This window comes from Pelophylax lessonae (genome assembly GCF_965119305.1).
Source record: "Pelophylax lessonae genome assembly, chromosome: 3".
Classification (NCBI taxonomy): domain Eukaryota; kingdom Metazoa; phylum Chordata; class Amphibia; order Anura; family Ranidae; genus Pelophylax; species Pelophylax lessonae.
The window spans coordinates 642,029,651-642,051,602 of NC_138770.1; the positions used below are offsets into that span (position 1 = coordinate 642,029,651).

At 41.2% G+C, this 21,952-nt stretch overlaps 1 protein-coding gene across 1 annotated transcript in view; it reads left to right on the forward strand.

Annotated features, from left to right (window-relative positions):
* The window catches only part of EPAS1 (endothelial PAS domain protein 1), a 239,835-nt gene extending 218,671 nt beyond the window's left edge, over positions 1–21,164 (forward strand). The window contains exons 7-16 of the mRNA XM_082249957.1: positions 2,901–3,007; positions 7,467–7,614; positions 9,819–10,024; positions 10,504–10,694; positions 13,131–13,244; positions 15,155–15,639; positions 16,199–16,322; positions 18,327–18,444; positions 19,215–19,388; positions 20,544–21,164. Of these exons, the coding sequence (XP_082106083.1) occupies positions 2,901–3,007; positions 7,467–7,614; positions 9,819–10,024; positions 10,504–10,694; positions 13,131–13,244; positions 15,155–15,639; positions 16,199–16,322; positions 18,327–18,444; positions 19,215–19,388; positions 20,544–20,695 (1,819 nt within the window). The 3' untranslated portion in view covers positions 20,696–21,164. The remainder of the gene's footprint in view (positions 1–2,900; positions 3,008–7,466; positions 7,615–9,818; positions 10,025–10,503; positions 10,695–13,130; positions 13,245–15,154; positions 15,640–16,198; positions 16,323–18,326; positions 18,445–19,214; positions 19,389–20,543) is intronic.
* Positions 21,165–21,952: the final 788 nt, after the last annotated feature.

Consider the following 21,952-nt stretch of genomic DNA (forward strand, 5'->3'; position numbering starts at 1 on the left):
TACATAGTAGAACGGTCAGATCTTTACTTTTACACAGGGAGAACTGACAGGCAGCTTGTTTACACAAGCTGCTCTGTCTTTCTCCCTTCACAGGAGCGATCGCAGTGTGACTGGCGGACATCGAGTCCGCCGGTCACACGCACTGACTTGCCTGTGAACGAGCCGCGGCGGGCGCGCGCCTCGGCGGGCGCGCGCCCGCCCGCGATAGGCTCGCAAGTCAGTGACAGGCGAGTGACGTACTGATACGTCACTCTGCCTGGCCGGGGCTGACCGCCGCAGTATATAGTCGTGCGGCGGTCGGCAACCGGTTAAGAAGTTGACAGGAGCAACACAGTGGTGGGACAAGGTCTTTTAGCACTCAAGGCAAAAAGACATTGGGGTTGATTTACTAATACTGGAGAGTGCAAAATCTGGTGCAGCTCTGCATAGAAACCAATCAGCTTCTAGTTTTTTTTTTTGTCAAAGTTTAATTGCACATGCTGAAGTTAGAAGCTGATTGACTACCATGCAGAGCTGCACCTGATTTTGCACTCTTCGGTTTTAGTAAATCAACCTCAAAGTGCACCCCCCAACGATCTGTGAACGACTTCAGCAGCATAGGTTGCCCCTCTCTTTCTGGAGAACCCAAGGCAACTGTCCCTTCTGCCTCCCCCTCGGCCTATCCCTGCTGTCGCAGAGCTACTTTGGTGTAGTAGAGGGAGGGTTTATGACTCAAGTTGTAACCTTGTAGTAAATCTGTCTTATAAAGTGTCTTACTGCTTCTGTTTTAGCTTTGCCCTGCTGTGCCACAAATTTGGTAAATGTCCCCCAGGGTGTGCACAAACAATAAAGGTAATATATTAAAATCGAATTGTCCCCACAACAGAAGCACTGCTTGTTGTGTTTGCTTGTTTTTGTCCTCGGTGTGGTGTTTACTTTGACGCAGGGCCACGTCATGTGAACAAGATATTTTAATGAGTTTTATAATTGACGTGGTTTCCAGGCTCTTTGTGCTGCGGCTTGGCACCGCGCAGACAGCCGCGTTCTTCTGACCTCTAAGCACAGCATAACTGTTTAATAATATGAGATTGGAAGTTCCTCTTCAAGGTGTGGAATATGGCTGAACTGTCTTCCTTATGAAGTCCAGAACAAACAAAAAGGGAAAGTTGAGTGTATATTCAGAGATCACACAGTTTTTAGTTATTTTTGCAGTGTTTACCTTAAAGTGACTCTGTGATGGGAAAGACATGGGGGCTGCCATTGCTGATCATCTTTTGAAAATGCTGCTTTATATTTAAAATGGTTGTTTAGCAACAAACTTTCCAGCAGTTATTAGAAAGTTATTATATTTGGGCTATACAAAAAGTAAAAAGTGGGCATATATGTTCTATACAAAAAAAGCAAAAGAGGGCATAACTTTTTTTATTACTCCTTCCTGCCGCTGCCTCCCGGCCCTTTAAGAGCTTCTAAACGCCGAGAGGCGGAGGCTGGCATTTGGGTCATGTGACCTGTGTGATTGGCTGTCACAGCGTTCACATGATCGGAAAGCTCCTGATCGCAAGTATGTATGGGGAGCTTTCCGGTCCCCACCAGTGACTGTGCTGAGAGTGCACAGGGCGCGCACTCTCAGCACAGAAGGGTGTTTACATAGGGCTGCATATATACGGCCTCTCAGTGGTAAAGCCCACCCATCAAGAGGCATGTATACGCCACGTCGGCAGGAAGAGGTTAACTTACATAGGTTGTTTATATTTTACATGTAGATAGAGTACCTCTTCCTCTGTAGTAAATCTTTTTCTTCTTCTTTTTCATTCAAGGTAAATAATGGATTCCAAGCAGAAGCAACATTCCGTCATTGAGTTTTTGACGAAGGAGGGGTGCAGGCTGTCTGACATCTGCAGAATGTGACACCATTGACAAGAGCAATGTCTTTTTGTTGGTGACTCTTGTCAATGGTGTCATCTCCGCAAACATTCTGTAACCTTCTGTGAATGTCGGACAGCCTGCACCTCTCCTTCATCAAGAACTCAGTGACAGCATGTTGCTTCTGCTTGCAATCCACTATTTAGAGTTACTATAGAGGAAGAGTTAGGCTGCCTATTTATTTCCTGAAACCACGGGTTGCATGAAAGAAATGTGCATGATTCCCCCATCAATACAGACAGTGTTTATAGGAGAATCAGCAACTGTCTGCTCCTGGCAGGGTCGGGCGGGGAAAACCGCCCCTGCCGGGAGAAGACAGTGATTATCGCTAGCGGTTATAGCAGCCACTAGCAATAATCGATAGTGAATCTGGCAGGTTGGTTGTACCCAAGTTGAAAGATCGATCAAGCCTGCCCATTAATGGCTCAGATCTCTATGGCCGGCCTTACTCTGCTAACGTGAAATTTGAATGACCTATGCGTGATAATTAAAAAGTTTTGCCCACTTTTAGGCCCCTTTCAGACCTGTCCGTTCCGCCAACAGACTCGCAGGCGGATGACAGCTCTGTCTCCGCGCTGTGTGTGGAGACAGAGGTGTCAGATCCCCGCTGTCCTTTATGGGGGAATCGGATGAGAACAGACCGCCTGTCCGTTCTCATCCGATCCGCCAGGCGGATGGAAAATAGGGTTTCCATCCGCCCAGATTTGATGGACAGGATCGGATCGGAAGTCAACAGACATGTCTCCGCTGACATCCGCTGCCCCATAGAGATGCATGGGGCATCCGTTCAGATCCACCTGAAAAACTGACAGGCGGATATGAACGGTCCAACTGTGTGAAAGGGGCCTTAAATGACTTTTGGTACAGCCATTGTATGTGGATTATAGCGTTTTGTTGTAGTATGGGAGTGTGTCCATAATGAGCAGGGCAATGACAAATTTTAATCCTTTATCATAATTAGTGAACTATAAATTCCTTCTGTTTCTTTTTATTTGAAGAATAACTGAACTGATCGGATATCATCAAGAGGAGCTGCTTGGCCGCTCAGCATATGAGTTCTATCATGCTTTGGATTCTGAAAACATGACCAAAAGTCACCAGAATTGTAAGTATTAAGCAAAATGTTCTGCATAATCTCATCTTTGTTGATGGTTTTAAGTTTATTGAAACAGTTAATGGGTTATCTCCCTGTAGATATAGGTAAGATCACATCCTAAGAACACTGACTAAGCCACCCCAGTTACAGTGACCAATGGTTAGGTTTCCTAGAGCAACCAAAGACCATCCTTCTTATACTGCTTTGATGACATATCGTCTGGAGAAGCCTGCTAGAGTCAAATGTACAATTTGTAGTGTTCTCTATCCCCAAAAAAAGGTATTTAAATAATATGGGGCTTTCCCTTGAACAAAATTATTATTACAGCAAACATCTACCTTTACGCCATAGTTGCAGTAACTGGGTAAGCTCACAACACAGGCTTGGGGTAAGAAAAATCCAAGCGTAGCTGGTATGTCCGTGATGACATTGCTTTATGATGTCTCACACTGCATTCGTGTCCACCAGGAGCTTCCACGTTTTTCCTGAGTTTGGTTAGGCTTCCAACAGTCAAAGTTTTGGTCAACAGAAGCCTTTCTCTAGGTTGAGTAAATTGTTGCAAAGAAAGTGGCTACTTGGATGCCATTCCCCTCCCGTCACCTGGAACTACTTAGCCTGTCTCTCTTCCCTGGCAGTTAGCAATGTTCAAAAGAGAAATAAATAAACTGCGCTAACTCAAAAATGTGAAGCAGCTAACACACTCAACTGACATGTGTTGAAAAATACAATATATATAGAATGACGTGCAGCGCTAAAAAAATACTCAATAAAGAAGTACAATGATTAAAGTGAACAATGTGACTAAAATATCATAAAAGTCCCAAGTGCAAATACGTAAAAATCTATTCCAGGGTGATGTGCGTGATCCACGTAGGACAACAGATCCCAACACCAAGAGGAAAGACATATGATTACGCTCATCGGAACAAATGGACCCAACTTGTCATATAACAAAAGGGTCGGATAGGCTCATAAGATATCCTGAGGGTCTTCAAACTGCAGTAGAGGATGTTCACGTTTGCAGTCAAAGGGCCAGATGTAGTAAATCTCCTCTCTCCCCAGATTACATGGAAAGGATAATCCCAGACAAAGCAAACATAGTGTAATTCCACTTAAAATAAATTTAAATGTAAAAGTAAAAAATACACTTCCAAACATCCCGGGATATTAGGCAGTGAATGACAGAGACATGAATCCAGCAGTCTTTGGCATAGTCCTGGCTGCATGAGGCAAAGGACTGACGCGTTTCATCAAAAATTATTTTATCAAAGGTAAATGCCAGAGTGGAATTACACTATGTTTGCTTTGTCTAGGATTATCCTTTCCATGTCCACCCTCAGGATATCTTATGAGCCTATCTGACCCTTTTGTCATATGACAAGTTGGGTCCATTTGTTCCGGTGACCGTAATCATATGTCTTTCCTCTTGGTGTTGGGATCTGTTGTCCTACGTGGATCACGCACATCACCCTGGAATTGATTTTTACATATTTGGGACTTTTATGATATTTTAGTCACATTGTTCACTTTAATCATTGTACTTTTTATTGAGTATTTTTTTAGCACTGCACTTTATTCTATATATAGTTAGCAATGTTCACCACCCTTCATATACTGCTTTGATGACATACTTTCTAGAGAAGTCTGCTGGATTCCAGTGTATGGTTTTTAGTGTTTTCTGTCCCAAGAAAAACATATTTATTTATTATGGGGCTTCCTCTTGGGTAGCATTAATATTAAAGCAAACATCTACTGTAACCCTATGGTTGCAGCCATTGGATACCTTCAAACTCACAAAGCTTTAGTAAACGGAAGCCTCTCTCCAGGTTGACTTCTATATTTGCAATGAGGGTGGCTACTTGGGTGGCATAACCCTTCCATCATCTAGAAGTTTTGCACTACTTGGCCCTGCAGTAGTTACACAATTTTCCTTCCTGACAGTTAGCTCAGCAGTGTTCACTTCTTAATTGAATATAATAGGTTAACTCCTGCATTAAAGAGCTTAAAGCCATGGCACTAAACCAAAAAAACAGAAACATCCTCATTATTAACCGGCAAAGTTTACCGCATTCCAAACTCCCAATGTGCAAAGCCTTAATGCGCTCAGGGTGTGGCCTGACAAGCGCTATATATAAACAAGAGGAGTAATATTATCGATTGCCTCTGCCCTGGCCACAGTCATTAAGCAATGCAGACTGAAGTCATCACACTTCATTTCATTTACACAATGCTGTAATGTTTCATATCAAGGTGAGGTTTATTGTCCTGAAGAGTCCTAGTTATTTGTTATTCAAGTGTAGAGTTCTAGCGTCTAAATACTTAATTGGGCTTGGATCATTTGGAAGTTAAGTAGTAGATTTGGCAGCCACTGTAGTACATGGTGTTTCTTCTCGTGTGCAGGAGACAGTGTTTAATTTATATCTCACTATCTGAATAGTATGCGCACTGCTAAACATTTACTTTGTTAAACGATTGGGAATTACTCATAACAAAGGTCCTTTTTGTGGTTTTACACATAACGTCTTTTATTGTTTTTCTTTGCTTTATAATGGTATGAAAGTATTGGCAGGTGAGGCAGGATAAATGGATCCATTAAACATGTCAGGTGTTGCTCAGGTGTTTTGCAGAAACATAAAACATTGTTAAAGGTAGTCTCAGAGTATAATGCAATAGAAAATGAATTTTGCAAGCAATTTAGTAGTTTTGTTGGACTCATCATAGTCCTATACCATAGAAGTATCATGTCGTCTTAATCCCATTGAGCTAATGCACCATTATCCATCTATTTGCATGGGTAGTCCAACATTCTGTGCTCCATCGGTGCAGCTGCTACCTCAGTGGCTTTACTAGGACCATAGACAATGTATTAGCAGCTCCAGGGTACCCAGCCCCATACTGCAATAAAATAAAAATGCAGTAAATCACCTCTATGTTGCTCGACCCCTTAAGGATCCTTGTATTGCACACAGTGATATCCCAAGATAAACTTTGCAAGTGACCCATGATGATAGCTTCATGTTCATTTGCTTGTGTACACTGTTACCATTGTCTGTGAGAGTCCACATAGATGCCTACCACCACGGTAGGCACTATAATGTACTGTGCCACTTGGATTTTTTTTTTGTGTATAAAGTCCTTTATTGTTAAAACATTCAATAAAAATTACGTAACCCAAGAAAGTTTAGTAAATGTTAGATGTTATGTAACACAAACTTAATTGGTTACTTTTTAGATATTTTTAGATAAAGGAGTCACTGAGAAAGGACCAATAAAGGTTAAGCTAAAAAAATAAATATATATATATATATATATATATATATATATATATATATATATATATATATATATATATATATATATATATATATATATATATATATATATATATATATATATATATAAAATTATAAAAAAAATATATATATATATAAACTTTAAAGGGCGATTACAAAACACTAACATATTCAGTGTTTACCAATAATTAGCATCATTAGGGAGTTAATTATAAAATGAAAAGGGGAAACACTTGTGTAGATCAGCCTTTCTCAACCAGAGTTCTGTGGAACCTTAGGGCCTCTCCAGAAGTTGCTAGGGGTTCCTTTACCAATAGGCAATTTGTACCTCTCATAAGTAACCACTGATAACCAATGACCTTTAAGCTATTTGTAAGAGGGGGGAGTCTTCCCACTGACCACTAGGAATCCGCTCGGAGTGTTCAGGATCCCACCTGCCTGATCCCGCTAGGAAGCCGACACTGCACACAGCTAATCACAGGCAATGAGACAGTTCCGGTCCATAGCCGCACTGATCGGGAAATGTCTCACTGCATGTGATGGGCTCGGGCATGTTCGGGATCCCACCAGGAAACTGAAACTGCACACAGCTAATCTCTACTGATCACAAATTTAAGGGGCATGCTTCCCAATGACCATCACACTAATGTACAATGAACTGTGGATGTTATTTATTAGCAGGGGTTCCCTGAGACCAGAAAGTTTATCAAAGGGACCTACCATGTTAAAAAGATGAAGAAGGGCTTATCTAGATGATCAGCAATGGAGGAGGAAGATGATACTCCATCAAAGCAAATTGGCACCCTATGAGGCTTACTCTGTGCGCCTACTTAGAACCCTTGTCCTTCAAAGCCTCATGCTTTAGCATTGATTGCAGAGACAATAAATCTGCTGTTCAAAATGCAATCATAGCATCTTTATTAATATTACAGCTATCCTGTACATATTTGTATACAACAGAACATAACCCTGTACAGGCAAGCTGCGTTTCTTATGTTCTATCTAGGTGCCACAGTTGGGGTTCATAATACATGGTAGCATTCTTGTTTCTACCTTTTTTTTTTTTTTTTATGTTTTGCTATATTACATTTTGTTTGTCATGATTCTGTGTGTCAGATGTGTGTTGCATGAAATGTTGCTTATATGTTACTCATAATTGTATTGTGGTTTACCAGTGTGCACAAAGGGCCAAGTAGTCAGTGGTCAGTATCGGATGCTCGCAAAGCATGGTGGTTACGTCTGGGTGGAAAGTCATGGCACCGTCATCTACAACACACGCAACTCCCAGCCACAATGCATCGTCTGTGTGAACTACGTCCTGAGGTGAGCATTACAAATTCTGGTACCATGTTAGACCATATTGGAACAAAGCATTCAATAATTATAGAGCAACCCCTTCCAAAATGTTTTAACTATTTTAGGTGTGGTGCGGATCATACTCCTTATTGAGTGTTTAGTGTTGTCTGACACTATGGAGGAGGTTCTGCCCTCACTCGCTCATCGCAATTATCAGTCAAGCTACTGTTGTCAGTGGTCCAAGTGAAATGTCCAATACATTCTGTAAACAGTTGGCTAGAGGCAGAGGAATAGAGACCTGTTGTATCACTCACCATCTAGTGCAGTGGTCTCCCTTTATCTGGCCCTTGGAGTACTATTCCTCCAACTGATACAAGGCTCTATTCCTCCCACTGACACCAACAATAGGGCACTTTTCTTTCCACTGACCCAAAAATAATGGGGCATTATTCTTTCCGCTGGCACCAGTGGCTTGGCACTACTTATTTCCCCTGATGCTAACAATGGGGCACTATTCCTCCCACTGGCATCAATAGCTGGGTAGTGGGCACTATTTATTCCCCTGATACAAACAATGGGGCACTATTCCTCACACTGGAACCAATAGCTGTGCACTATATCTTCCATTCATACAAACAATGGGGTACTATTCCTCTCACTGGAACCAATAGCTGTGCACTATATCTTCCATTGATACCAACAATGGGGTACTATTCCTTCCACTGACGCCAATGATGTGGCACTGGTCAGTCCCATTGACATTGTGGCATTTTCTACTTACACTGGCCACAGTTTGGCCCCCTTAAAGTCTGAATGACAGTAAACTGGTCCTTTGTTTAGAAAGTTTGGAGACCCCCTGCTCTAGTGCTCTAGTGGATAACAAAAAGCAAAAAGCGGTAGCTGCTCAGTTCAGTTTAGAAGGATCTATGTGTTGGGTGGAGCAATTCACATTTAAAGTGGTTATGAACCCTTGCATACACCCAATGAAGTGATTGGCCTCAGGTCATAAAAGGAGATTAAACAAATCATCCTACAGAAGTTATACCTGTTTCTCTGCTGTATTCTCTTCTCTACAACCCTTCAAAGTGCAGAAATCATAAAGCTGGTCTGAGCGTTCATAAAAAAAAAAAGGGGGGGGCGGAGAGCTTAAGTCACACTCTGCAGAGCCCAGTGAGGAGAGCTCTCATAGCTGTTTGGAGGGAAGGAAACACCCCCTTCCTTTCATGTCTGAGGTTTACAGCCACTTTAATGAACACTACAAAAATAGCACACCCTATTTAAAGCAATTGTTAACGCAACACTAAACTCTCAGGAAAAAAATAATTTTGTTGAGCATTGGAAGTAATTTAGGGATGCGTTGTTGTTGTTATATTTTTTTTATATAAAAAAAAATTTGTTTTTGCTGTCTTTCCCTGAGTTATGCATATCCTGTAGACTCTTTGTATAAATGTCCTGTGGCCCTGTACACGCTCCAGTGGTGGTTGAACGTCAGTTATACTACAGCAGAACGTGCTGGCACATTGTGCAGAAAAGGGTAACAATGCCACAGCTGAACTAAGCAGGCATTGTCACCCTAAGAAGGAAGAGCCTATGGATAAACTTTTCTGGTAGGATCACTTGGAATAATTTAGTTTAAAGCAAGATATCGGAAATACGGGATTAAAGAAAATCAGTCAGTTTGCCAATTCAGGGCAATGTGACAGGTTGTATAGAGGAAGAGTCCCCCCACTTGCTGATACTCAAATTTACCATGGTCTCCCAACCCTCTGTTGCTCTGTTGGAGCCCTCTGTCAAAACCAAGGCTTTCCGAGTGTGAAGGAGCATGTGAACTCCTCCCAAGAGCAGTGCTTGAGCAGTGCTCAAGGCTAAGCAGCAAATAGCCAGGTTCCAGCACTGTCAAGTGAGAATAAGGCGGAGGGAGCTAACCCTTTTTTTTTAAGCTCCAACACCATCCGACGTGGAACTTACCCAAGCTTAGACTTAACAGTCCAATGGAGTGGTGGATGGGGGTGCCCCTAAGATAATTATGAGCTGGTAGAGAATTGTTTTTACAAGAGAACCTGACAATTTTCCCCAAATGAGGAAAGTGATGGAGGTTCATTAAGTTTTTTGAAATTACAGGATTAAAAGCAACAACATATTGGGTTTAAGTTCTTAGGTTTAGATGCATTTTCATCATCTAGTAAATAAATCGAATTGACTACGCTTCTGACCATTATTTTTTCCTGCAGTGACATAGAAAAGACAGATATTGTGTTCTCTATGGACCAGACAGAGTCCCTCTTCAAGCCTCACCAGGTGACCATGAGCTCTATCTTCAGCAATGCTGTCTCTGACAAGACCAGCGACTTCTTGTATGCCAAGTTGAAGGAAGAACCAGAAGAGCTGGCACAGCTGGCTCCCACACCAGGGGATGCAATTATTGCCTTGGATTTTGGTTAGTAGATTTATTTTTGGCCAATAGACCTAATCCATGTTGAAAGGCAGGGATGTCAAACTCTAACACATCCTACAAGGTTATATGAGATAACCCCTAAACGGGCCAGACTATTCTATGTAGAGATCATCACCTAATTCACCTTTCTTAAAAAAAAATATGGCATACTGATGAATAATATAATATATATAAGAATTGTAACCTAAACTTAAGTGCTAACGCTAACTTAACCTCTTGATGTTCATACTTAAATTGTCATCACCTGAACTATCAAGACATTGTGCACCAGGATTGGTGCCAAAAGCTCCCTTTCACTAAGCCAAACAGATGCACCATAATCAATTAATTTGACTTTTCTGGAACCTTTGAAAGTTCTTAAAACAGCTTAAGGAAAGATGCACACGAAGAGAAGATGAAAAGTGTAGTCCAATATTTGGTGTTGTTTGAACTATGTGGATTTACTTTTTTTTTTTTTGCAGGTTCTCAGACTTTTGAAGAACCGTCAACTTACAACAGCAGCACACAGCCCAGTCCAAACAAACCGTGGCCACTGGAAGTCAAGAATCGTGGTTCCCAGTCTGACATTGTGAACCATCCGTCCTTTACAGCACCTCAGGTGGCTCCTGGGAGTACTACACCCAGTGCTAGCAGCAACAGCAGCTGCTCTACGGTAAGACTTAGCTTTCCGGTGATGTTTTTTTTTAATCCCTCATCTAATAGCGACAGTGACAAGGGTGTTTAAACAGCTGTAGCAATAGTCAAAAATGTGATTATTGTAAATAAAAGGTGACCATTTCAATTATCCTTGATAGTGTTATAGTTTTACTAATACTTCCACTGCCAATATCGTTTCATTTTTCTCGGCATGTAAAAGTGGAAAAAATATAAATAAGGGCATGTCATATAAAATTGGAATTAATAGCTGTCTTTACTACATATAACAACATGTGCATGTCTCATGTCACAACTTACCCCAAGGTGGCTCTCTTATCAGTGATCACTGGGCCCCTTTCTAGAATTCTTTTTTTTTTATTACAGATACTTATATAGTGCTGTCAATTTATGCAGTGCTTTACATATAGATTGTACATTCACATGAGTCCCTGCCCTCAAGGGGCTTACAATCTAAGGTCCCTAACTCACGTACTAGGGCCAATTTAGACAGGAGCCAGTTAAAATGCCAGCAAATCTTTGGAGTGTGGGAGGAAATCAGAGTACCCGGAGGAAACCCATGCAGGGAGAACATGCAAACTATGTGCAGGTAGTGCCATGGTTTGGATTCTTACCGATAACCCTAGTGTGAATTTAGACAGGAGCCAGTTAACATGCCAGCATATCTTTGGAGTGTGGGACGAAACCAGAGTACCCAGGGGAAACCCATGCAGGGAGAGCATGCAAACTCTGTGCAGGTAGTGCCATGGTTTGGATTCTAACCGATGAACCTAGTGCTGCCAGGTGAATTTTGAAACATTGCCTACTGACTGCATGTGAAGCCATTTTCCATCACTAGCAACCAACCTCTTAGGTACACATTCTAGAGTGGGACCAGATACTGTAATGATCCTGAAAAGACCGACACCCCGTGGATGTGCTGGCAAGCTCATATAAACTCTAAATGTTTCCGTGCCTTGCACCTACAATAAGAAGCCCATCTACCCTTATACACATCTATTTCCATTGTTAGACTTTACTTCATAGTGTGGATCACCAATATAATCTCTGGAAGCCATGTTTTTTTCTAGAACTGCTTTCCCTTCCTCTCCCTCGCCATTTCATAATTGTTCACTCTCAGCTTTCTCAGGTATTCCCCTTATGTTTTTCCATTACTTGGCCTTGTATATGATGTTTAAAGTTACTGCTTGTCATCATTCTAATATTTTTGTGTATCTCAAAAATTTGAATAAAGAGATATTTGAAATGAAAATGAATTAATATAGAGAAAACATAATTGTATTAATTGAGAACAAGTAAAATAGTATGGGCAATCAATTTCATGATAGTTGTCCTTTAAACTGGCCAAAGAGGTACAATTTTGAATATAGTGGCCACAAACCCATGCTTCAGTCAGGGTTGCCAAAAACTGGTTATAACGGATCAACCAACCCCCCCGACAGGGTACCTCTGTTGACGGATGCTCCTAGTGCTTCCCGAGGGCTCCAAGCACTCCACCAGACACTGTAACCACTTCAGACCCCACGAACCGCCGCAGCTTGATTAGGGTCTCGTCGTCTCCTACCCACCCTGGACCTCCGACAAGGCTTCAGGTTCCCGTGGGTGAACCTCTCTTTCCCCAGAGAGTGCAGAAGAACAAGCTCTTACACAAGCTCTTACAAGAGCTTAGTGATTATCCAAAGGAGTATGGAGGACATAGCAATCCCTTGTAGAAGATTCCCCCAATGAGAAACAGGACTCTAGATTGAGGGTGAAGTAACTCTAACTTTTATTAAACAAGAAACAGACTTGTATACAGTTTTTCCCCATAAGGTTACCGCCCAGGTGGACCTTGTTGAGGACAGACTTTGAGATTCACAATCCAATGAAAACAGAGTTTTACACTCCCATACAGTGTACGCAAAGATTTACATTGTGGGACAATCCCCCCTCCCCCTTAGCATCCAATTCACATCCACATGTACATCCCATAATAAGTTTATCCCAAGGCAGACAGAACAAGAGAGGTCATTAACATTTAACAATGAGACAGGTAAACTTTAACACAATACACATTCCATTTCAATACATAAATAGGGAAGCCTGTCTGGCATGCAGGGGCATGGAATACACACATTATCTAGGAGTCAGACTTCATTGCAATTGTCTATAACAGTCTAAGTCTCCCAGTGTAAAACAGGATTAAATATTCATATTTCTATATGAAGATATTGCTGACATTGCAGTACAATACACATTAGCATCATTTGTAAATACCCCATTTGAAGCAATCCAAACCATTAAGTATCTGTTTTGTACTCATAGTGACGGTTAGTACCGTCACACTGGTCTCTGGTCTACTCCAAGATGCTCTGAAAACATTAAGAAATGCTATATTAATATTTTAGTTCTTTATTAAAGTAGTAATTACTTCACCTGCCCACTTCCATTTCAGCCAAGCAGTCCAGGAGAGTACTATACATCTTTGGAAGAAGATCTCAAGATCGAGCTGATTGAGAAGCTCTTTGCAATGGATACAGAAGCAAAGAATAATTGTAACACTACTCAGGTAGGTGCGGAAGAGATGTGCCCCATAACAACCAATCAGCTTCTGTTTGTCATATTGTTAGTAAATATTAGGAAAATATAACAAGCTGTATTTTATTTTCCTCCAGTTTGTTATAAGGAAGTAGTAATCCACATGACAGCTGTGTTACCATCAGAGCTGGTTCACACTGAGGCGATCCGACTTGCCGGGGCGACCTGTGAAGTCGCGGTGCACAGCGCGCACCGCAACCTCGGAGCGACATGCACGGACTTCATATCATTGAAGTCAATGCAGGTCGCTCCAGGTCGCCCCAAAGTAGTACAGGACCCTTTTTCTAAGTCGGAGCGACTTGTGTCGCTCCTATTAGAACGGGTCCTGTGCTAATCTATGGCAGGCGACTTGTCAGGCGACCAAGTCGCCCCAGTGTGAACCGGCTCTCAGGGTAATTGGGTACAAGACAGCTATATTTTTTTGTTTTATTTTTTATTTTTGGTAATTATTTCAGGGGCCTAGTATCTCTTTTTATTTATTCTACATAGTTACATAGTTGGTAAGGTTGAATAAAGACACCAGCCCATCCAGTCTTATCTAACAGCAGATAAAAGTACTTCTGGTAAACATGCCTCATGCACACTGGACGTTATCAAAACGCCAGTAAAAAGCTGTAGCGTTTTTCAGCTGTATCGTTTTTTAGCAAAACTATAGTCCCACAAATCTAAATAATTCTAAAACCCGCGCTAAGTGTAAGTGTTAAAAATGACAGTGAATGTAAAAAAAAATTTATAAAAATGATAACATTAATTGAATATTTAGAAATGAAGCTGCTGTTCACCAAGTAAAAACTCTGAAATAAATAACCAACAATAAAACAGCGCTTGCAATAATACAATTGACAATCATATAGTAGAAATTAATCATATGTGAAATATCTCATGTGCAAAATATAGTGCAAAAAAAATCTCAAAAGTGCAATAGTGCTTAAAAAATAGTCCATAAACTGTGCAATTCCTTAAAAGTGCAATAGTGCTAAAACAAAAGTCCATAAATAGTGCAATTATGCTTGGTATTAAAAAGTGCTTGAAGTGCCTCAAAAAAGTGCTGGGGTGCTTCAAAGCAATCAGGCAGTGCAGGGGGTTTCAATCCCCTCCTGTATCCCTATTCCCCAGAAACAATGGACCTTCAGCTATTTCAGTCTGGGAGTCAGATGCGCTTGAAACTAGTGAGATTAAACAAAAATCCAACTGATGTTGGCACTTTGTCACTCTATAACGTCTTGTACCTGATCTTAGCAGCTCAAAAAGAAACAGACAGCCCACATAGTGAAATCCATAGAGACAGATATTTAATGGCGCATAAAACTATTTACTTAGAAGAAATTCCATATATAATTGGCATGTAGAGAAAACGGAATGTGGAAACAAAACTACAACGCTTCCAGGAACGCCGACTAGCATGTGTTCCATGGATACCAGGAAGTGACCTCAATGGTTACAGCGTACCCGGAAATACATTGACGCGTTTCGCCCCACCTTCCAAAACGTCATCAACAGACATCCCATTATGGCTCAAAAATGTAGATAAATACAGAATAGCTGCGTTTTTTGGTGTTTTTCAGCATTTTTAAGCTTTTATCAGAGTTAGAGCATTTTTACAGCTGAAATACTCCTCTCAAGCCCCACTAGTTCTGGGGGGGGGGGGGGTTTCCAGCCAGAAAATGCCCCTTCCAAAAACTGCTGATAACAGCCTATGTGTGCATGCACACATAGGATAAGATGCTGGGGAGTTTATTGGCTGTTGAAAAAAACGTCTGGTGCCAAAAACCGCAGCTGTAAAAATGTCCAGTGTGCATGAGGCCTTAGAGAGATACTATACTTCCTATTAAAGATGTATGTATAAAACTTGATAAAATCTTGTATTTCTTTTCCTCATAGAACGACTTTAATGAGCTGGATCTTGAAACACTCGCCCCATACATTCCAATGGACGGTGAAGATTTCCAGTTGAACCCCATTTGCCAGGAAGAGTGTCCTCTCAGTGATAGCACACAACAGCCCACCCAGCAGAACATAAGTAGCATGAATACACTTTACCAACCCAGTGCCCCTCCTCCTCAGAGCCAGTACCTGCATCAGACTTATGCTCAACAAATGGCAGCTAAAGGCAGTAATCCCAGCCAGGATTCTGTGCCCACTGGCCTCTATAATGGTGAAAGAAAGTCGCCAGCCTTATTGGCCTACCATACCGGAGCAAGTACACCACTGTCTTCAATGGGAGGCAGGCCTAATGTACAATGGCCACCAGACCCTCCTGTCAATTACATGCCCCCAAAGTGGAGACTGATGGAGCAATACCATGAATCCGGTTCAGCTACTGGACGCCCAATGCATCAACACAGCATGCCATTATATAAGCAAAGGTAGGAGGAATAAAGATAAAGTATCTATTCTTTCTTGTTTTCTTACATGCCCTTCCCCTCCCTTCCCTCCCCTTCTCTTCCCTCCCCTTCTCTTCTGTTCTCTTCCCTTTTCTTCCTTTCCTTAATGTACAATAAATTAATCAGTCTACCCAAAACCCCTATTTCAGTTTTTGGTAGTAGAGAGGTAAACCACCTGACAATTTCTTATACCTGTTGGGGGCTCATTAAGTTCTTTGCACATGGACCCTGGGTTTCTACACCTGCTATGCCCATTTTCGAGGGGATCATACTCTGCCTGTTAGATGAAGAATGTAAATAGAGGGGCTGGGAAACACAAAGGTGGATGAGAACACCCATGACTTCTCAGTAGCAGTACTCCGGCAACAACATCCTCATCTTGTTGCTGGAATATCCAAGTCATAGAAGAAGTCAGGAACTAACTAAAATCATCAGATCTCCCTTGAAAATGAAAATGTCCCCCTTAGCTGCACTGACTCTTTAATATTTATTAAACCTAATGGAAATTGAAATTTACTTCTGTTGGAAATCCTATTATCAGGTCGCTTGAGAGCTTTGGGCAACGTGGTAAGGATTTACATCCCACAGAGATGACATTCTGCAACAGTATGAAGAGGAAGCGGCAGCTTGAATATGGTGCCCAGGGGTTCTCGCAACTCAATGTGGTAAGCAGAAAGATATCTGCACTGACTGTTGTTTGTAATCGGGCTGCTTTCATGCACTGTATAGACCAGGGTTTCTCAGCTAGGGCTCCATGGATCCCTAGGGTTCCTCCAGAGGTTGCAAAGGTTTTCTTTAGCAAAAAGCAATTTCTGACACCATTATTCTTTTTCGCTATCTTTATGTCAACATGTGTAAGCGGCATTCTTCCCACTGATCATCACACTAATGTATCATGAGTTGTAGATATGGTCATTTTTAGCAGGGGTTTCCTGAGACTGGAAAGTTATTCCAAGGGTTCCTCTGTTAAAAAGGTTGTGAAAGGCTGGTATAGATCATATCAGGGTCTCTGACACTCATCCAAGGACTAGACTCTTTGGCTACTCTGGAAGTGCCACTTATTTCTCACTCAGATTTTTCATCTTATTGGGCAACCTAACCAACCCTTCCTTGTTCTCAGTGGGAAGTAGAAAAGAAAGGGATGACTGTGCAGATGCTTTCCTCTGGGAGAACAGCAGAGATTTCAAATCCCCAGACCACCGGACTGCCTGTGGGGGCATTGTCAGCTCAGCATTCCCAATGTTAAGTACAGCAGAGCTTGGAGGGGTTGTAGGAAAGGTGTACCATGTTTTAGTTATGTAAAGGTGAACTAATGCTAGAGATATATATATATATATATATATATATATATATATATATATATATATATCTCGTCAATGCCATCTGTAGAGATTTCCCAAATCGATGTGAGATCTGGCAGCCCATACAGGAATGTTCTTTTCTAAACAACACAATTGAAATTAAGTCAGAGATCGAATTGACACTATACAGTGATTATTATCTTATTAGCGTCTTAGATCTTAATGTACGCTTGATGCACAAATAACTCAGTTGCGCTAATAAGTGCACTTTTGGATATCAATATACGCCAAGCGCAATTAATCCCATTGTGCTAAAAAGCACAGTTCTCAGCTCTTTTATATAAGGTAATGGAGCGCGCTCAGCAGTACCCAGTAACACAGACACACAGGCTGTTATCACATTGGATGCTCGATAGAATATCCTGCCTAAAGCATTGAGCGCCATTTATAGATGGGACAACACAGGAATAACAGCAGGAATTGATGGCTATGCAACATCAGCCAATCAGTTCCAAATGTATAGTCACATGACCTAAGTTACTCACATAGAATCAGCCAATGACACACCTGTATACATTTAAATATACAATTGAAAGTGGGAGTACACGATCATGACCGAGCAGAACAGAGTGCATGGCTTCTTACTGTTGGTGCGTGGAAATCCGCGCACCATAGTTAACAGTGAAACCCACGTGTAGCGGAATTCGCCCCTAACACTACGCAATGAAACCAGCATGTAGAGCCGTGAACGCTGCTCTAGAACAAACTCCTGCATGTATTCCTGCCACTACTACTAGCGTGAACCCTACTCGGCAAAGGCTCCGAGAACAATGCCTAATAGGATTATATTACTGTTCTCATAGACGTGAGGCTATCTGCAGGGAAAGAGCCATTCTGTTTCCACAATGGTGATCAGGCACAGTAGAAAGACATGAGCGTGTATCCCTTTATAAAGGCAGATAGATATCAAAACGATATTGACTTCACAGACCAAACATATCCCCGCCGAGAGAACAAATCTGCATAATATACATATCATATCCTTGCTGCTTGATCCTTGAACTCCGCACCACAATACACATAGATCTCTAGCAGCACACAGACCCGCGGAGATGTCTATGTAGAGCAAAAGTGTCTACACATCTAAAGGAAGGTTTTTACTGCCAGTAGTCTTTCCTCATCAATGTCGGTTCACCCGTACATGCTCTAATAAGCGTATTTCAAGCAAACCAACAACAGGAGCCATAATGACAAGCTAAACAAAAAACATCCAGAAAAATGTCCACACTAGTCCTAATAACATTTCCACAACATTAGTAACACTATTATCTGTTTCTAATATGTATCTAATGCATTCTGTTTTTGTAGGGGGATTTACCCGATAACTCCATTCCATCACTAATGTGGAAAAGAATGAAATCTTTAAAACCAGAAATGTGCCCACTTGTTTCAGAAAAGAAGTCCTTGAGCACAAGTGTCCTGAATGGTAAGTAGAGGACTTTAGTTATGGCTCTTATAGGCTTGTTGTTCTTTTTTTATGCTGGTAGATGCCCCGAGACACTTTTAAGGTTGAACTTTAGTCTGAAAATGAGGTCCTCCTAAATGATTTAGGGCTGGCCCCTTTTGCAGGTATAGATATGTAAAACATTGAAAATAAGTGTCTATATTGTGTAAAATCCAGTAATACTGTCTCGCCCTGCTCTGCACATGCTTAGTCCCTCTCTATTGTTAGGCAATGTGCGGAATTTGTAGAGGTTGATCTGCTGACAGCCTAAAGATTTACAGTTTTTCAAGGGCTCTGGCCTTCAGCAAAATGGCAGCGTCCAGCAAAAAGAGACAGGAACAATGCTGGAGGCAATTAACAGCGCACACTAGTTTTGGTGGCATATTTATTAATGTGGAATGTATTTTCTTTGCTAAAGAATATTATTTTTAATCAAGCTGGTATTGGTAAGGTTCCACTTTAACTTGTCACCAACAAGATATTTGTGGCCACATGTTACTTGTAATGGCAAGCTGATTATCAAACAAGTGATTACTACTTAATATTATATTATATTATATTATTATCATCTTCTACCTGCATCATCATGAACTGACCCTATGGTGGCCTCCTGTAGAATACGCATTTCATTTTCACTCATTATTATGGTGACATTGGCCAATCAAAATGTCCAACCGCTTGCAGCCTGTGTGCATAGGGAAGAGAATAGTGCTCTGAAGTTAGTGACCTGGAGATTTGTATTTGCTTCCTAGATGAATTCATCTGTAACAGGCACAGAGGATTAAACCAGCAGATGACCCAACAGTCGCAGTCACATCCAAATTGCGCAGAAAGTTCCAGAGATGGCAGGAAAACTCCTTATCAGACCACATTTTACAGTTGCAATTACCATGATTACAATCTTCCACAATCACAGAAAATAAAAGGTTAGTAGAAGCAGGAATAATTTATCACAGTTTTTTCATGCCTTCGTTAATAATTTCTCGGACAGCGAGCTTGTTGTGCCTAAAGGGGGACAAAGGGTCAGTTAACATGGAGGCAATAGATCTGCTTTGATATCACAGTTACTGACAGACAGGAAAGAAGTGCAGTGGTAAATATTAGGTGCCATTTATATATAGTTTAGTAGAAAAATTGTTTAGTGGAAAGGTGTTCTGGCCATGTGCACCTTGAAGGGGATCATAAGGCACAATTATGTGTTGTCACCGCAGGGTAACAGACATCAACCAGTTTCTCATCAAAACCCTAATGCCTAGTACACACGCAACGATTATTGGCCGACCGATCATCCGACTTTTGTCCAGAGTGGTGTTTTGTTGGTTGGAATGTGCCTAGACTGCACACGAATTTTCTCGGCCAACAAAAATCTACTTCTGAAGTGATGTCATGTGCTGGTTTACCTTCTGTGTGTTTTTTCTTCTCTAAGCATGCCCAGTCTTGCTCATCAGATTTTTGTCTGCCGAAATCTGTACTGACTGACGGAAAATCGGCCGTTGTGTTGACGGCCAACAAAAATTTTATAGCATGCACACCAGATTTTTTTCGGCCGAAAAGTCGGAGTCGGTTGTCGGAAGCATCTTACTAACAAGCCAAAAATCGTCCGATCGGACGTTGGCTGAAAATTCACGGCCAATAATCGTTGCGTGTGTACGAGGCATAAGTTGCTAAGGAGTGACCACAGATAAGTAATTTAATGTGTACAACTGTAAAAGGCATGAGTGTTTTTTCCACAAGAAGAGCCCCATTTTGTTTTGTTCTTTTTAATTCTATTGGACTGATATGTCACCCTTTTATATATCAACAACACTTAGTTGAGTTATTTTTTGAATGTGTAGCTTGTAGTAATCAATCACATTCACCTGGACTTGTTCTGCTATTCTGGAGATGTTTCATCACTCATCCAAGTGGCTTCCTTAGTTCTAATAAGCAATTACATTCACATAATAGAAACCATGGTTGTGGTTGCTGGTGGCAGTAGGTCCAGGAAGGAACGTTCTTTCACAGCCAGTATGCTCACTAGCAAGTTGACCACCACTGCTGACTCTCTTGTTTTTTATTATCTTTTACTTTTTTCTTCACAGCCATGACCAATCGGCTCATCGGCCAAACATTTGAACCCTATCTCTTGCCGGAACTCACAAGATACGACTGTGAGGTCAACGTGCCAGTACTGGGTAATTCCAACCTCTTGCAAGGCTGCGACCTTCTCCGAGCGCTGGATCAGACCACCTGAGAGGAGCGGTGACGCTCTCATCGACTTTCAACTCTTCATTTAAATAAGCAAAACCGCTTCAGTTTCTAAATATATTTTTCCAGTAGACAGTTTCTATCACTGATAACAATCTTACAAGAATCATTCACATGTGGAACTTTGTGCACAGTACCAAATAGTGGCCTTACTGATATGATGTCAGATTAAAACAGAGAGAGAGAGATATATACATATATGTTTTTACCTGCTGTATTTTTCTTTATTTTAATAAAAATAAGTGTATAGTATAGAAAATGTTTTACATGCCCTTATATCCCTGTAAAAGTAATTTATATATATTTTTGAATGGCCATAGAAGATCGTTGGTGAATATATCTGCTTATCATGGAGGATGTTACTGATGCAGATCACTGGAATTCTGTATACTGTAATTCTTTGGCAGTGCCTTGTATTTCATTGTTTTTTAGATTGTATATGTCTTGGATGGGTTTTTTAAAAAAAAATGGCATTCCCATATTGAATGAGACCAAAGAAATTGCATTCTTCAGACCAGGACATTTTCTGAGCTCATTAAACACTTTAGTGCTTATTAAGTGCTCACAGAGGAACATCAGAGGAGCAATAACCTACAGCAACCAATCAGCAGTCATCTTTCAGTGTATTAAACTGCTGAAAGCTGAAATCTGATTGTTTTGATTGATCACTGAGTTTGTGATGATTTGGTATATTTAGATCCTATTAGACACTAGAACCACTGGCATTGCATTGTCCATTTTCCAGTTCATGCCAAGATTCATCAACAGGACAGCAATATTTAAAAATTCTATTTCAATAGACTGACTGGATTCTGAACAGTAGCCTGTCTTTTTGCCTAAGAACGTCTAAACAACAAGGCATCCAATACCTCATTTTCTGAAGTTCAGTTTTTTTTTTTTTTTTCCTTGATCTGCACATCTGTGATGGTTAGGGATGGAGTTTTTTCTAGCGATTTGTACAATCAAATTGTTGGACCTTACTAGCTTACTGTGAACCAAAAAGCCTCATGTGCGAGCCACTCAGGCTTTGAAAGGGGTGCTAGTCCAGGTCCACTGCTGCGAGTGCTGGCTGGGGAGGGAGCTCGCCCTGGCGCCAAACGTCAATGTGTAGAAATGTAGATATCCCTAATAGCTACACATTAAAGCAAGCATTGTATCACAACCGTCCGGCCACGCCCCCAGTGCATTTAACTCGGCCCCTCAGAGCTTAATCATGGAGATGGGAAGGAACTTGTCTCAGCTC